Source organism: Anomaloglossus baeobatrachus, chromosome 5 (genome assembly GCF_048569485.1).
Source record: "Anomaloglossus baeobatrachus isolate aAnoBae1 chromosome 5, aAnoBae1.hap1, whole genome shotgun sequence".
NCBI lineage: Eukaryota > Metazoa > Chordata > Amphibia > Anura > Aromobatidae > Anomaloglossus > Anomaloglossus baeobatrachus.
The window spans coordinates 80,291,451-80,309,529 of record NC_134357.1 but is presented as its reverse complement, the minus strand read 5'-3'; the positions used below and the strand labels follow the sequence as shown (position 1 = coordinate 80,309,529).

Below are 18,079 nucleotides of genomic sequence, written 5' to 3'. Positions count from 1 at the left end.
GACTAGCCAGGGGAACTAACACCCAGGGGACTAGTCCTCTCACTCATTAGCATACGTTAAAAAGATCTTTAGAAATACTTTTTCTAAAGATCTCTATCTATGCTAGTGTATACAGGGACGGTTAGACAAGGATTAGCAATATGCACCCAGAACTGCTCGTGGTTCTGGGTGTATATTGGACCTGAGAGGTTCACTTTAAAGGCCATGCCCTTTGTAGCGAGACCACATTCCATGCTGGCCATTGTTGGGACAAGATGAATCTCCTGATGGATTCCTTTCAATGTTTTTAATGGAAAAAAGTTAATTTTTTTTTTCCCTTTTCCAATCAGATGTCCTTTTAAAAATCAATAAATAGATCAATAAATAAATGACCTTCTCTTGTCTCCCTTTTTATAGATGAAGACCTGGAAAAGAAGATTCTTTCTACTAGATGAGAACACAATAGGATATTTTAAGTCTGATATGGTACGGATGTCATGTGTTTGATCCCAATTTGCATGGGACAGAAGTATTTTCTCCAGTTTGTTGAATGTTTCCATAAGTTTAATGCGTTTTTCTGCTTTTTCTTGTAGGACAGAGATCCGCTCCGGATGATACAGCTGAGAGAGGTGCAGAAGGTGCAGGAATGCAAACAAAGGTGCGATCGGACATCCTAGATCTCTTCTGCCTTCACATTGTCAGTGCAGCCATCTGTGTTCAGCCAGGGTTACACTCCATTTTGTTTAATGTATTTCTGGTCTTTACCTATGAGCAGTTTGATCCGCGCTGCTGTGGTCCGGCACCAAGTCCCGTCTTCCATGGCAGCTGATGTTCACTTCTGTATATGGCATCCTGGACGCCTTTTGCACTTTGTATATTGTCGTGCAACCTAATAAGTGCCAGAGGTTTCCAGGATGCCAGGGTACAGCAGTGAAGACTGCCCTAGAGGACCGGACTGGATGATGTACCTAGGCTTCCCGAATGGATTTTCTTACCTCTACTGGTCGTCATTCTGTATGTGCCGATATGTAGACCTGTAATGTGTAGCACCAGAGATCTCGTAGTATTTGTGATACTGATGAGCTGAGCGGCACTTTGTGTCACACATGGAATGATCGGTCTTGTTCGTTTTTTTTTTTTTTGTTTTTTTTTCTCCGCAGTGACATAATGATGAGGGACAATTTGTTTGAAATAGTAACGACTTCTCGGACGTTTTACGTACAGGTACGTGTTTTTTGCTCATAAGATATGGAAAGTTAAAAAAAATGCATCTTTTTTTGTTCTACAATCTGTAGACTCCATGAAAAAATGTAACCCAATAAGTCTTACAAGTGGTCGCCATGTGACACTGGTTTTCCCACCACTACATTGCAGGATTTTTTTTCTTATAAAATATATATATTTTATACAAATTTGTATAGAAACCTCAGACATAGGTTTGTGACTCTTCTTTTGATTAGTTGGCCTGACGCGATGTCACATGTGGACCAGGACGGCTAATGAAAGATTGCCATCAAGTAAGGGCTGGTTCTCCAGACTCTTGTCCAGTGACAGTAGATTACTCTAGTGGTCGATGGACTGGGCCGCGCAAATTGATTTGCACCAACTCTAGACTCCTTATGTATATTCCTTTGATTTTTGTATACATTTTAACTCTCTATTTTGTCTTTTTATTACACAGGCAGACAGTCCGGAAGAAATGCACAGCTGGATTCGAGCCATATCTGGTGCCATTGTAGCGCAGCGCGGGCCTGCTAGATCCGCAGCCTCTGTAGGTTTTATCACTTTGTAGTACGTACAGCTAGTCGCACCAAGTCATTAGGACTTGGGGTCTGCACACACGTTGCAGTTTTGTCTCTGCAAATTTGTCATAAAACCTGTATTTCCTGATGCCAGCAAAGTGAATGAGATTCCTGAAGTGTCATGCACTTGTTACTTATTTTTTTTTCCTTGCCGAATTTCAGCAGATGTAAATTTTGTGTTTTGGGTTTTTTTTTTTTTTTTTTGCTTCAGATTTCACCCATTTTAATGAATAGAAAAAAAACACACAAACGTGCAAAAAAGTGTCTAAACACATGTTTTTGATGCTGCGTTTAACCTGCCAGCCCATCAGTATTTGCAGCAGTTTATCGGCAGATTTTTCTGTTTTAAAGATTGAATGTGTGCACATACTAAAGCCAGTGCTGATTCTATACATACCTTTAGTTGTGAGATCGGATGTATAGTTTCTGAAACACAGGCAAATTTGTGAAATGCACTGTTATTTGATAGCAGCTACAAAATATCTAAAAGGTGGGTCGGGCTTTGCTAGTTATTCCCAGCCCTGTCTGCCTGCCTGTCCTTCCTCCCCCCTGTCTGTTATTACGTAGGGAGGAAGGACAGTCAGCAGACAGGGCTGGGAATAACTAACAAACCCAACCCATCTATTAGATATTCTGCAGCACCTCTCATCACATAACAGTGCATTTCACAAACTTTACTTGCCTGTATTCCAGAAAGTATACATCCGATCTCACAACTAAAGTTTGTGAAATGCACTTTTATTTGATGAGAGGTGCAGAAGAATATCTAATAGATGGGTCAGGTTTTGCTATTTATTCCCGCCCCTGTCTGCCTGCCCTTCCTCCTCACTGTCCTTCCTCCCCCTGCAATAACCAAGACGGGAGGAAGGACAGGCAGGCAGAAAGGTGTGAAAATAACTAGCAAACCCAACCCACCTTTTAGATATTTTGTAGCTGCTATCAATCAAGTCACAGTGCATTTAACAAACTTGCCTGTATTTTACAAACTATACATCTGATCTCACAACTAAATGTATGTATATAGTCAGCATGATAGCACCAGTATAGCACTGGCTTTAGTTTATATATGAAAATCCTGGTGGTTGGTTCCCTTTTTAAAGAGAACCTCTGGTATTTCAGAGCAAACATACAATGAAATGATACGGTCTCTTGGATGATTCGTCTGAGTCCCCATAACGCAAGTTATCACTGACATGTCTCCTGATCAGTGTAGGGTAGTGGAGCCGGAGATGTTACTGTCCCCGGACAGTTTTTCAAAGTTTTTTTTTTCTCTAAAATGTTGCATAGTAAAGCCAACATAGGTGCAAAAACTCAGCCAGGGTCCGCTTCCTGCTGCCTGGGGTTCGGCCATCATGAATGGCTACCCTTTTCACTTAAATGAGTTGGGGTTTTTTTCTGGCCACGTGACGTAACTCCCATTTTCTATGTACCTTCTTTTCCTATTTATTTCTGTTCTGTATGTTCTGAATCTTCACTTGGGTTGAATGCAAGGAGCTCAGTACAGTTCTCACTATCTTGACAAAAATTCCATGTCCGATCTTCCCAAGCCTGTGCCCGTGGGTGTGAAAAACTATAATCCACTAGTTTATTTTGCGGTTGCCCAGATGGTGACCTACAGATGCCCACAGTGCTGTGTCAGTTCCTCAAATTGTAATTGTTTTTTGGGTCTTCTGGGAATGAAAGTTCAGTAGGTGGTATTGAGCTGCTGACGGCGTATGTTACAAGAATTTCTAGCAGTGAGGCATGCGGTCATTTTCAAGAAAAATGCAGTGTTTAGAAACCAACAGTTGTCTGGATGGCTGACTTGGGAATTTTGCTCTTTGCATTGACTGGGAACTTTTTATTGTAGGTTTCTGACCCAGGAGTGCTTTCTTGTTACGACTATTGTTGAGCGGGCACTACCATGCTCAGGTGATCTGTACTCAGAACGAGCAATTGAATGCTTGGATGCGTGCAACTCATGTACCAGAGTATAATGGAAATCACTGGACGACTTGAGCATTTTTCCGAAAGATTTCCCGGAAAAATGCTTGAGGCCCCAATTGACTTTCATTATACTCTGGTACTCGAGTCGTGCCCATCCGAGCATCCAACTGCTTGTTCTGAGTACAGAGCAGCTGATCGTGGTAATTCCCGCTCATCACTACACTGTGTTCCAAATTATTATGCAAATTTTTTTTTTTCATATTTTCCTAAATTAAATTTATGAATTGCAGTCATTGTTATTTTCCAGTCATCTACTATTCGAGTATAATTGAAATGTTTTTGATCAAACTGCCTATGAAAACAGTATATTTTTAAAAATAATAAACTCAAAATGCATGTTCCAAATTATTATGCACAGCAGCGTTTTCAACTTTTTTTTTAATTTTTATTTTGAAAAACAAAATGGTCAATTGTGAAATTATAAGCATTTTCAGCTTATTACAAAATGAAATCAAACAGTTTTCAAGTTAAAACTTAATTCTAGGTGATGTTACATTTGCACATAGGACCCCTTGCTTGAAAGAAGCTTCTGAAATCTCTTGTCCATTGAATTTGTCAGTTTTTGGATGGTTTGTGCTTCAATTGTTTTGCATGTGGACAGAATACCCTCCCAGAGCTGTTGCTTAGATGTGAACTGCCTCCCACCATCATAGACACTCCTTTTGATGATGCTCCAGAGGTTCTCAATGGGGTTGAGGTCAGGGGAAGATGGTGGCCACACCATAAGTTTGTCCTCTTTTAGGCTATGTGCGCACTAGAGCTTTTTACCTGCGGATTTACCCGCGGATTTGCCCCGGAAATTTCTTGAGAAATGTCTGCAATCTTTGTGCAGACATTTCCCATGAAATTCAATGAGAAAAAAAAATAGCTGTGCGCACTGTGCGGATTTTTCTCAAGAAAATTTCTTGAGAAAATTTTCTCGAAACTTTCTTGAGAAAATGTGCATGTCCATTAATTTCCGCAGGTACCGGGGGTATTCCGGGGGTATTCCGCAGGTAGCAATGATGTGCGGTATACCCCCGGAATAGCCGCGAATTACCTGCGGGAATGATCATCGCTGCCTGCGGTTTTGCAGGAAGCGATGTCATTATGCCAGGAAGAGGAAGCGGAGCAGACGTCACACTCCCTGGACGCCGCACAGAAGCACTTCCGTGCGACCTCCAGGTGCCAGTCTGTGTCCTGCTCCGGCCTCGCGGCTGCCTGCACTGCAGGGTGTCAGTGTCTGCCCGCAGTGTCAGCAGCCTGTCACGCGGCAGCGCAGGCAGACACTGACATCCTGCAGTGCTGGGAGCCGCGGGGATGACGATCGCTGCTGTCAGGAGGTGAGATCATTACCTGCTGTGACGATCTCCTGCCTCCTGACGTCAGCGCTGTCTATGCCCGTCTCACGAGCGGCCCGAGACTGTCACTAGCGGTGACGTCACGGGCTCTCGCGATACTTCTGACAACGCAGTCAGTGACAGCGCTGACGTCAGCAGTACAGGAGATGATCACAGAAGGTAATGATCTCATCTATGCTCCTGATGGCAGCGCTCGGCATCCCCTGCAGTGACCTGAGCTGACCTATTGATAGCCCAGGTCACTGCACAGCTCTCCCAGCCAATGGGGAACATTCTGTTCTTCATTGACTGGGACAGCGACTATGGTATGGATCGCCGTGGGACCCCCCCCCCCCCCCTATTGGATTACGCCGGACGTGGATTGATTGTTCTTTTCAATAAATTGGTTAAAGAGGCTATGTGGGGAGTGTTTTTTCAAATAAAACTTTTTTTGTTGTCTATTTTTTAATTACTACTGACTGGGTTGGTGATGTCAGGTATCTGATAGACGCCTGACCTCACCAACCCCAGGGCTTGATGCCAGGTGACATTACACATCTGGCATCAACCCCATATATTACCCCATTTGCCAACGCACCAGGGCGCGGGATGAGCTGGGGCAAAGCGCCAGGATTGGCACGTCTAATGGATGCGCCACTTCTGGGGCGGCTGCGGCCTGCTATTTTTAGGCTGGGGAGTGTCCAATAACAGTGGACCTCCCTAGTCTGAGAATATCAGACCCCAGCTGTCCGCTTTACCTTGGCTGGTGATCCAATATGGGGGGGACCGCACGTTTTTTGTTTTAAATTATTTATATAATTTAAAATAACAGCGTGGGGTGCCCACTGTTTTGGATTATCAGCCAAGGTGAAGCTGCCAGCGGTGGTCTGCAGGCTGCAGCCGTCTGCTTTACCCTAGCTGGCTACAAAATATGGGGGGACCTCACGTCGTTTTTTTTTAATTATTTATTTATTTTATGGCTAAATACAAGGCTAAGCACCCTTTAGTGCCACATGAAAGTCACTAAAGGGTGCCAGCTTAGAAAATGCAGGGAGGTGGAACATTATATAGGTTTTTCTCATCTATCTATCTATCTATCTATCTATCCATCTATCCCTCTATCTATCCATCTATCCCTCTATCTATCTATCTATTCATCTATCCATCTATCCCTCTATCTATCTATCTATTCATCTATTCATCTATCTATCCCTCTATCTATCTATCTATCTATTCATCTATCTATCTATCCCTCTATCTATCTATCTATTCATCTATCCATCTTTCCCTCTATCCATTATCTGTCTATCGATTATCTTTATTATTTATTGCAGGGACAAACCTGCGGTAAATCCGCGGCAAATCCGCATGCGTTTTTGCCGCGGATTTTTCCGCAGGTGCGGAAATCTTCCACTCCCAGAAGTTTCTCAAGAAATTTTCTTGAGAAAATTCACATTTCTAGTGCGCACATAGCCTTATGCCCATAGCAGCCAGAGATGCAGATGTGTTATTTGCAGCATGAGACGGTGCATTATCATGCATGAAAATGATATTGCTGCTGAATGCACGGTTCTTCCTCCTGAACCATGGCAGGTAGTGCTGTTTTAGAAACTCCACATAGATTATGGAGTTCATCTTTACCCCTTCTGGGATCCTAAAGGGGCCGACAATCTCTCCCCATGATTCCAGCTCAAAACATTACTCCACCTCCTCGTTGGCGCCTTAGCTGTGTTTTCATGGGGTGTCCATCAACCAGCCATCCTCCACTCCATCCATCTGGACCATCGAGTGTTGCACGGCACTCATCGGTGAACAAAACCGTTTGGAAGTCAGTCTTCATGTATCGTTTGGCCACTGGAGCAGTTTCTGCTTGTGTGCAGTGGATAGAGGTGGTTGACAGGATGGCTTACGCACAGCTGCAAACCTCTAAACGACCCTGCATCTTGTTGTTCGGGGGACGTTGGAGGCACCAGCAGCTTCAAAAACTTGTATGCTGCTAGGACAAGGCATTTTAACAGCTGCTCTTTTAACCTGACGCAATTGCCTGTTGGAAAGAGTCCTCAATTTCTCCTTATCAGCACGCACACGCGTGTGCTGTGAATAAGCTACATACTACTTAATTGTGTGATGATCACGATGAAGTTTCTTGGCAATGTTGATTGTAGTCATGCCTTCACCTAAATACTCCACAATTTGTTGCTTCTCAGCAGCCGACACATCCTTTTTCTTTCCCATTTTGGCAAAAAATGTAGGCTGCTTAATAATGTGGAACAGCCTTCTTAAGTAGTCTTGCCTTTATTTGGACACACCTTCCAAACTAATGTGCACAGGTATCTGCAATTGCTGTCAGAGATATAAAGAGCCCTGACACCATCACCAGCAATAAGTTTAAATGACAAACAAAAAAATTATAACCTTATTTGACCAGATCATTCATCTTTTATATGTAACCAATAAACTAGCATAACAATGGCCGGCCAGATCTAAAAGTGTGCTTCACCTCTTGTGTCCCTCTTCTTCCCCGTAGATTGTAAGCTTTCGAGCAGGGCCCTCATTTCTACTGTAGCTGTTGAATTATGTACTATTTGTTTTGTTTTTGTCTATACAACCCCCCACCAGATTGTAAAGTGCTGCGGAATATGTTAGCGCTATATAAATAAACTTTATTATTATCACTCAAACTCTTTTTGCATAATAATTTGGAACACAGTGTAGTTATGACCTAATGAATTGACTGCGTCGCTTCAGAAATGCATAGTACAATAAAATTTGATGTGATATAGAAGAACCCTTGATTTTTTTTTTTTTGCCTTTTTCTGGACATGGACAAGAGTATACATTGTCACAACCATTTTCTTTTTCGCTCCTAATTGGGAGACCCAGACAGTGGGTGTATAGCTACTGCCTCTGGAGGCCGCACAAAGAACTACACTTAAAAGTGTAAGGCCCCTCCCCTTCTGGCTATACACCCTCCCGTAGGAGTACAGATTCCTCAGTTTTAGCTTTGTGCGCAAGGAGGTCAGACACGCACGCATTGCTCCATTGTTTTTAGTCAGCAGCAGCTGCTGACTATGTCGGATGGAAGAAAAGAGGACACATATAGTGTCCCCAGCATGCTCCCTTCTCACCCCACTTATGTCGGAGGTGTTTGTAAGGTTGAGGTACCCATTGCGGGTACGGCGGCAGGAGCCCACATGCTGATTCCTTCCCCATCCCTTTTTACAGGGCTCTGGGTGAAGTGGGATTTACCGGTCTCCAGGCACAGAGACCGTGCTCCATCTACAGCCCCTGGAGAAGATGCTGGATGGAGCGGAGTACATCAGGGACATGGCCCTGCTTCCTCAAGGTACTCTGTGTCCCCGTGTATCTGGCGCTCACACCGCAGCATGCTGGGTGTTGTAGTGCGCCGGGGGACATCAGCGCTGCGGCGCCTGTGCCATGGCCTCATTCAGCTTTGCTGAAGCAGGCACATTTATGGGAATAGGCCGCGCCGGCCGCTGGGACTGCGGCGCGGCTGGCACTTGTAGTGCGCCGGGGACTTCAGCGCGGCCTGCGCTTTTACGGCGGCCGCGCTGATAACTACAGTCCCCGGCTTTTGCGGCCTGCTTCCTTTCGCTCCCGCCCCCACACCTGCCAGTCAGGAGAGGGGCGGGACGCTGCCCACGTCCAGAACTCGGTCGCGCCGGCCGCTCGAACAGCGGCGCGGCTGGCACTTGCGGTGCGCCGGGGACTTCAGCGCGGCCCGCGCTTTTACGGCGGCCGCGCTGATAACTCGAGTCCCCGGCTTTTGCGGCCTGCTTTCGTTCGTTCCCGCCCACAGACCTGCCAGTCAGGAGAGGGGCGGGACGCTGGCCAGTGCATCAGCGCTGAGGGCTGGAGTCGTTTTTACATACTCCAGCCCTCACAGTCAGCACAGAGGGGACACTGTTCCCGCACTTTTGTTTGGGAACTCCCACGGACCGCCCCTCTCCACAGAAGCCGGCAGCCATTCTTGCTGACACGCTGAGCTGCAGAGGGGAGCCGGGGAGACCCAGACAAGGCATTCTGCAGCCTCTTACCCGCTGTTCAGCGGGCGGTAAGCAGCCCTCAGGGCTCACCCCCTCTTGTGCTCGTAGTATTCTTAGTATTTTGTTGCTACAAATACTTGGTATTACATAGCGCTGGTCGCCCTTTGGCTATAGACTCTCTCACATGCAGAGAGCCAGCAGCATGTCGCCCGTAAAACGCAAGGGTGCCAAGGCACAGACATTGTATGCTTCCTGCACCGCATGTGGGACTTTTCTACCGGCAGGCTCCACGGACCCCCATTGTGTGCAGTGCTCGGCCCCTGCGACGCTTGCACAGTCGGGACCTCTGCTGGACGTGTCCCAGGGTGTACCACCTGTGAATGCTGTCCAGGTGACAGGAACTGAGTTTGCAGCTTTTGCTGACAGAATGTCTCTCACTATGTCACAAATTCTTGACACATTGCGAGCTAGGCCTGTACTTCAGACCACGGACACTGTGCATGTATTGCCCCCTGGTCCCCCTCAGCTCCTAGCTCCGGGACGGGCATCTACACCTCAGGGTGAAGACTCTGACTCGGACGATGGCCCCGGGCAGCCTAAGCGGGCTCGTTATGACGGGCCTTCACATTCATCTCAATGGTCTGGATCCCAGCGGGATGAATCTATGGGTGATGAGGCGGACTTAACTGATCAGGATTCTGATCCTGGGACCGCTCTCAATCTAGATACACCAGATGGTGACGCAATAGTTAATGATCTTATATTTAACATCAATAAGATGTTGAATATTTCCCCACCAGCTCCTCCTGTAGAGGAGTCAGCTTCGCAGCACGAGAGAATCCATTTCAGATACCCTAAGCGTACATTAAGCACTTTTCTGGACCACGCTGACTTCAGAGACGCAATCCAGAAACCCCACGCTTATCCTGAAAGGCGTTTTCCTAAACGACTTAAAGATACACGCTACCCTTTTCCCTCTGAAGTGGTCAAGGGTTGGACCCAGTGTCCAAAAGTGGATCCTCCAATTTCCAGGCTTGCAGCCAGATCCTTGGTTGCTGTTGAAGATGGAGCGGCACTTAAAGATGCCACTGACAGGCAGATGGAGCTCTGGCTGAAATCCATCTATGAAGCGATTGGAGCGTCATTAGCGCCTTCTTTTGCGGCCGTATGGGCACTCCAAGCTATCACGGCCGGGCTTGCGCGAGTCGACTCAGTCACACGTGCATTTGCCCCGCAGGTAGCACCATTGACCTCGCAAATGGCGGCATTCGCGTCGTACGCGATTAATGCTGTTCTTGACGCTACAAGCCGCACGGCAGTGGCGTCAGCCAACTCAGTTGTTTTGCGTAGGGCTCTGTGGTTGAGACATTGGAAAGCAGATTCTCATTCCAAGAAGTGCTTAACCAATTTGCCTTTTTCTCGTGACCGATTGTTTGGAGAGCGTTTGGATGAAATCATCAAACACTCCAAGGGTAAGGACTCTTCCTTACCGCAACACAGACAAAACAAGCCCCAACAGAGGAGGGGTCAGTCTGGTTATCGGTCCTTTCGAGGACAGGGCAGGTCCCAATTCGCCTCGTCAAAAAAGACTCAAAAGGACCAGAGACGTTCAAATTCTTGGAGGTCTCAGTCACGCCCAAAAAGACCAGCCGGAGGAACCGTTGCCAAAACGACGTCCTCCTGACTTGCGGTCTCCGATGCCCACACCCGCGGTCGGTGGGAGGCTGTCCCACTTTGGCGACATTTGGCTAGCAAATGTCAAAGACCGTTGGGTGAGAGATATTCTATCTCACGGGTACAGGATAGAGTTCGATTCTCGTCCGCCAACTCGTTTCTTCAGAACTTCTCCGCCACCAGACCGAGCCGATGCTCTGTTGCAGGCGGTGGCCGCTCTAAAGGCGGAAGGAGTGGTGACCTCCGTCCCTCTTCAGGAACAGGGTCACGGTTTTTACTCCAATCTGTTTGTGGTCCCAAAAAAGGACGGATCGTATCGTCCCGTCCTGGATCTGAAGTTGCTCAACAGACACGTAAAAGTCAGGAGGTTCCGGATGGAATCCCTACGCTCCGTCATAGCCTCAATGTCTCAGGGAGATTTTCTAGCATCAATAGACATCAAAGATGCGTATCTCCACGTGCCGATTGCACCAGAGCATCAGCGTTTCCTACGTTTCGTCATACACGACGAGCACCTACAGTTCGTAGCGTTACCCTTCGGTCTGGCAACAGCCCCCCGGGTCTTCACCAAAGTCATGGCAGCAGTAGTAGCTGTTCTGCACTCGCAGGGTCACTCGGTCATCCCGTACCTAGACGACCTGCTTATAAAGGCATCCTCTCAAGAAGCATGCCAACACAGTCTGAAGGTGGCGCTAGACACTCTCCAGACTTTCGGGTGGATTATCAACTTTCCAAAGTCTCATCTAACCCCGACCCAATCTCTGACTTATCTTGGCATGGAGTTTCATACTCTATCAGCGATAGTGAGGCTTCCACTGGACAAGCAGTGCTCGCTACGGACTGGAGTGCAATCTCTCCTTCAGAGCCAGTCGCACTCACTGAGGCGCCTCATGCATTTCCTAGGAAAGATGGTAGCAGCAATGGAGGCAGTCCCGTTCGCGCAGTTTCATCTGCGCCCTCTCCAATGGGACATTCTGCGCCAATGGGATGGGAAATCGACGTCCCTCGACAGGACTGTCTCCCTCTCTCAGACTGCCAAGGATTCTCTACGTTGGTGGCTTCTCCCCAACTCATTGTCACAGGGAAAGTCGTTCCTTCCCCCGTCCTGGGCAGTGGTCACGACAGATGCGAGCCTATCAGGGTGGGGAGCGGTGTTTCTCCACCACAGGGCTCAGGGGACGTGGACTCAGGAAGAGTCCACCTTGCAGATCAATGTTCTGGAAATCAGAGCAATCTACCTTGCCCTGCGAGCCTTCCAACAATGGCTGGAAGGCAAGCAGATTCGGATTCAGTCGGACAATTCCACGGCGGTGGCGTACATCAACCACCAAGGGGGAACACGCAGTCGCCAAGCTTTTCAAGAAGTCCAGCGGATTTTGACGTGGGTGGAAAGCAGAGCGTCCACCATATCTGCAGTTCACATCCCAGGCGTGGAAAACTGGGAAGCAGACTTTCTCAGTCGCCAGGGCATGGACGCAGGAGAATGGTCCCTTCACCCGGACGTGTTTCAACAGATCTGTTGCCGCTGGGGGTCGCCGGACGTCGATCTGATGGCGTCACGGCACAACAACAAGGTCCCAGTTTTCATGGCACGGTCTCACGATCACCGAGCGCTGGCGGCAGACGCCTTGGTTCAGGATTGGTCGCAATTCCGACTCCCCTATGTGTTCCCACCTCTAGCATTGTTACCCAGAGTTCTCCGGAAAATCAAGTCCGACTGCCAGCGAGCCATACTCGTCGCTCCAAATTGGCCAAGAAGGTCGTGGTACCCGGATCTGTGGCATCTCACGGTAGGCCAACCGTGGGCACTACCAGACCGTCCAGATCTGCTGTCTCAAGGGCCGTTTTTCCATCTGAATTCTGCGGCCCTGAACCTGACTGTGTGGCCATTGAGTCCTGGATCCTAGCGGCCTCAGGTTTATCTCAGGGAGTTGTTGCCACAATGAGACAGGCTAGAAAACCATCCTCAGCTAAGATCTATCACAGGACGTGGAAGATATTCTTAGCGTGGTGCTTGGCTCAAGGGTTTTCTCCCTGGCCATTTGCATTGCCAATTTTTCTTTCCTTCCTGCAGTCTGGGTTGGAAAAAGGTTTGTCCCTTAGCTCGCTTAAGGGTCAAGTCTCCGCGTTATCCGTATTCTTTCAGAAGCGCTTGGCACAGCTTTCTAAAGTACGCACGTTTCTCCAAGGAGTTTGTCATATCGTTCCTCCTTACAGACGGCCATTGGAACCCTGGGATCTGAACAAGGTTCTCCTTGCTCTTCAAAAGCCGCCTTTCGAGCCTTTGAAAGAGGTTCCCCTTTCTCGGCTTTCACAAAAGGTAGTTTTTCTTGTAGCGGTCACGTCTCTTCGAAGAGTGTCCGAGCTGGCGGCGTTATCTTGCAAATCTCCCTTCCTGGTATTTCACCAAGACAAGGTAGTACTGCGTCCAATTCCAGAGTTTTCTCCCAAGGTGGTTTCTTCCTTTCATCTCAATCAGGATATCACTTTGCCATCTTTGTGTCCGCATCCAGTTCACCAATTTGAAAAGGGTTTACATCTGTTGGACCTGGTGAGAGCACTCAGGATTTACATTTCTCGCACGGCGCCTCTACGCCGTTCGGATGCGCTCTTTGTCCTAGTCGCTGGTCAGCATAAGGGATCGCAAGCTTCCAAATCCACCCTGGCGCGGTGGATCAAGGAACCAATTCTTCACACATACCGTTCTGCTGGGCTTCAGATTCCATCTGGTCTGAAGGCCCATTCTACCAGAGCCGTTGGTGCATCCTGGGCGTTGAGGCATCAGGCTACGGCTCAGCAAGTGTGCCAGGCGGCTACCTGGTCGAGTCTGCACACGTTTACCAAACACTATCAAGTGCATACCTACGCTTCGGCAGACGCCAGCCTAGGTAGACAGGTCCTTCAGGCGGCGGTGGCCCACCTGTAGGAAGAGGCTGTATGACAGCCCGTTCATGTGGTATCTTTTTACCCACCCAGGGACTGCTTTTGGACGTCCCACTGTCTGGGTCTCCCAATTAGGAGCGAAAAAGAAGAAGGGAATTTTGTTTACTTACCGTAAATTCCTTTTCTTCTAGCTCCAATTGGGAGACCCAGCACCCGCCCTATCTGTTTTTAGGGTTTCGTTTTTTCGGGTGCACATGTTGTTCACGTTGTTTCTTAAGTCTCCGATCTAGTTATCGGATTGAATTTGTTTTTGAAACTGTTATTGGCTTTCCTCCTTCTTGCTTTGGTACTAAAACTGAGGAATCTGTACTCCTACGGGAGGGTGTATAGCCAGAAGGGGAGGGGCCTTACACTTTTAAGTGTAGTTCTTTGTGCGGCCTCCAGAGGCAGTAGCTATACACCCACTGTCTGGGTCTCCCAATTGGAGCTAGAAGAAAAGGAATTTACGGTAAGTAAACAAAATTCCCTTCTTTTCCTATGAAGAAATAGTCAACCAAAACATTATTTTTTTTTTTCCATCACGAAAATTTTTTTTTTTTTTGATGGTTATAGAATTACTTGCAATTGTATAAATCAAGACCATCAATTTGGCTAGAAAAATGTTCTAAATTAGATAAACACTCTCTAATATGTGCCTTAGCAATGCCATGTATATGTGACTAAAATGGAGTTATAGGGGTTTTCCAGACATATAAATATCACCGCTTAGAAATGTATGATGTATGCTGGGCTGCTTAGCCCGGCATACCTGATTGAAGTCAGATTTAATTGCAACTGAAAAATTAGGGTTTATAACTTATACGGTGGCTCAATGGTTGAGGTCCTGGGTTCAAATTCCACTGGAAGTTTATATCTTTTCCCCTTTTTTGTGTGGGTTTCCTCTGGGCTCTCCAGTTTTCTCCCACACTTCAAAAACATTCTGATATGGAATTTAGATTGTGAGCCCCAATGGGGACAGTGATGATGATATCTGTAAGCAAGCAACCTAAATACTACCGGAGATCTGCCTATCCCGCCTCCTTTAGGCTTTTGTCAAAAAGGGGCTTTATTTTCCTGTGCCTCCTGCTGTTCATGTTTGGCTTGTCCCTAATCTCATAACCATAAAACAGTAGGGCTGGCCACCATCTTGGAGTCTAATAATTGCTAATATGTTGACCTAAACAGGAGGAGGCGGCCTGTGTAGAAAAACTTGACAAAACACCTCAACCAGCATTATAGATGTCTCATCTTGTATCCGTATGTAAGGAAACACTACAGTTCTGTATGAGCAGATACAATATATTTACTTGGTAGTCTATTTTAAACATGGCTGCTCAATTGAGGCGGCAACCGTGCAATGCGATCAAAGGACTGGTGTCGGAGTTTCTTTTCTGTCCCAAACCAGGACATGTGGACATAGTCACCAAAAGGAGTAGGACTTCTTTAAAAAAAAAAATAATCTGACTACACAGGAGTTTTGTTTTGTGGTCTGTTACCATGGAGACACTTAAGTTTGTCTAGTAGCTGTAGAAACGATATAAAATGATGTTAATGAAGACCTATTCCCTGTTGCTTCATTTTTTTTTTATTTTTTTTTTTTATAAAAGGTTTTAGAACAAAAATAATCCATTTGCAATGATGTACTGAGAGGCTATTTTTCTGAATGGTAGAGACTTCAGCTTACCATAGGCATCCGTTGGATTTTTTTAATATCTAATACATTCTTTTGATATTTTAATATACTGGATTGTGGTGCTGGGTCCACTCTTCATTTGTTTTTTTTTCTTGGCTATTTTTTTTTAATATTTTTCTTGGAGATTTTTTTTTTTTTATAAACTTTTTCGATTTTAATAATTTCTGGTTTGCACAGGAGGATCCCACAACCATAAACCTGTCATCGTAAATCTTATAAGTATCAATAGTCCTCTAGTAAATGTTGATTTGTGTCTGTTGCCCTTTTAATCCTACTTTTCTCTCCACAGCTTCCTCCGGTGTGTATCTTTCAGTTTCTCTTTCATCTTTTCTTCCTCTTGTTTTTCTTCCTTTTTATTCTACTCTCTTTAAGGTGTTTTTAATTCCCACCCTGCCCTGTCTCCCCGCAGATGCGACAGGTCAGACGTCTTTCAAATCCCTGTATTCCGAGGTACATGGGCAGCAGTGCATGCCCACACTACTAATTGCTGCCTCTTATCATGTAACCCACCCCCACATCCACATAACCTCCATTCACTAAACTCAGTGGACTCTGTGCACACGGCCATACTGCACTGTGCTGTTAAATTTGCATGCTACGCGATGAGACAGTGACGGAGCATGCCTCATCCCATGGAAATACCCAGCGAAACGCTCAATGAATAGTCTGCTTTGTCTTCCGCTCGTAACCCTAACTACTGCCTTTTGCAGTTTTTTGCTTTGAATTGGTAAGTAAAGGTTGTGAGACAATTGGTACGCTCCATCATGTACCTTTTTGCAGGTGCTGCGGCATTGTCTTGTAAGGACAGGCGGAGATCTGACCTCCATGCATTTTACAGTCTCTGACTTTCTAACCTGTTTTACCGTCTCACTTACTTTTTTATTTTATTTTCAGGAGACCCCCACCTCATACTCCGACCTCAGCTCCTCTTTTCGCGCCTTCAGTCTCCCTCACTCGCCCGCCCGAGCTCAGCACTCTGACCCCGGGCCTCCTTATCGCCACCGGGATGAACCCAAGAACCAGCCAGGACACCTCAAGATCCCGTCTGTCTCTGCAGGAAATCAGGCTAGCAAAGTGACTCCTTCTGTGCCCAACAGTATGCCCATTAATCTCCTTGAGCCAGGGATTGTTGACCTTGATGATGCCAGCTTGCCAGTCACTGATGTCTGAAGCCAATCCAAGGATGTGCGGAATCAAATCCGGCAATTGTACGGCCTCACCAGCGCAGTTCTCAGTGCACATCCTCCTGACCTGCCATTTACTCTACAATCAGTGATAAGAGTTTGTAGTGGGGGTTTTTTTTTGTTTTTTTTTTGTGTCCCCCACCCCCAGCCCCGCCAGGTCTGTAGGACTAATGACATACATTCCCAAAATAAATCAAGAACTTTTTTCTACTGCGGCCAAAGCAAGAGAGGATAGACATTAGCCCATCTTCTGGAACTGTGTGTGACAGTGGTCACTAAACAAGAGCATGCCACCGTTGGCATAGAGTGCCTTTTTTTTGCCCTTATAGCGGTTTTACTTGCAAAATAATATTTGTTCTTTCGGCTACAGAAACCCTAGTGAAACATTTGCTAACAGTATTTTTCTTGTCTAAACCTTTGCTGCAATGCAATAAATGCCCGTCTGCAAGCAAAGAAAGCTGGACCACTGCGAGCTCCCCGGCTCTTGACCTCCTGCCACCATTCCTCGCCCCCGCTGTATATTGCCGTTTTCTTTCAGTGCCACTTTTGGGGGACGTCTTGTAAAAGCTTTGGAATGGATATTACTTTATCCGTAGAGATCTCAGTGTCTGCAGTCAAGTTATTCCGTTCAGTTCCTGGAGACCATTTTTGATCCACCACTTTTTTTTTTTTTTTTTCGTCTCCATGTCTCAAGTGCCTGCTGATTCCTTGTGTTGAATCTTATGTGGTGTAAGACTGTTGTTTTGTGATCTGCTGATACTAACAAGTCTGCTGTAACCATGTGCTTCCATCTGTGACAAATCCCAAAGTTATCCCCCCCCCCTTTTTTTTTTTTTTCTTTTTCTTATTTTACTTTTGTTTTTGTTTTGTTTTTTTGTTTTTTTTTTTATATAATATATGTGGGTGGCGGGTTCTAATTTATAAATAAAAAAAAAATAAAAATATCTCCAATAGTGTGCATGAAATGCACCATCTGAATATATCACTTGAAATAAATCTATCCGTTTTCATTACTAGAGTTGTTTCTTTATTAGACAGTCTTGGGTATAATCGGGTGGATGTGTATCAGCAGTCGCTCTCCATTGCAGGGGCTTAGTTATGGGCTTACACCTGTATTCTGTTGGGGTGGTGGTTTCTTTGGTGTGTGTTTTTTGTGGTTTTTGGGTTTTTGTTGGTTTTTTTTTTTTTATAGTTCTGTTTACATGTTCGTCTTGCAATTTAAGATCTCATTCCTGCCTGTAAGTATAAACTTTTAGGTTATGTTCACACAGGGCATTTTTGCTCAGGGTTTTTTTCTGCAGCAAAAGCTCATCTTTTGCCAGTAAATAACCTGCGGTTTGCCATGTTTTTTTTAAGATTACATTATTACATATAATATATATATGTGCGTGTGTGTATGTATGTGTATGTATGTGTGTGTATGTATGTGTGTGTATGTATGTGTGTGTGTGGTGTGTGTGTGTGTGTGTGCATGTATGTGTCTATGTATGTATGTAATATGTGTATATCTAAT

The 18,079-nt window shown here is 46.0% G+C and overlaps 1 protein-coding gene across 3 annotated transcripts in view; it reads left to right on the top strand.

The window, feature by feature from the left end:
- Window positions 1-17,566, top strand: part of PLEKHA1 (pleckstrin homology domain containing A1) — a 73,990-nt gene extending 56,424 nt beyond the window's left edge. The window contains exons 8-13 of one of the 3 annotated variants that reach the window (XM_075348627.1): window positions 397-465; window positions 573-637; window positions 1,140-1,203; window positions 1,661-1,750; window positions 15,755-15,832; window positions 16,277-17,566. In XM_075348627.1, the coding sequence (XP_075204742.1) occupies window positions 397-465; window positions 573-637; window positions 1,140-1,203; window positions 1,661-1,750; window positions 15,755-15,832; window positions 16,277-16,552 (642 nt within the window). In that variant the 3' untranslated portion in view covers window positions 16,553-17,566. The remainder of the gene's footprint in view (window positions 1-396; window positions 466-572; window positions 638-1,139; window positions 1,204-1,660; window positions 1,751-15,754; window positions 15,833-16,276) is intronic. The other 2 variants (XM_075348630.1, XM_075348628.1) reach the window with 2 other exon arrangements.
- The last annotated feature ends 513 nt before the right edge of the window (window positions 17,567-18,079 follow it).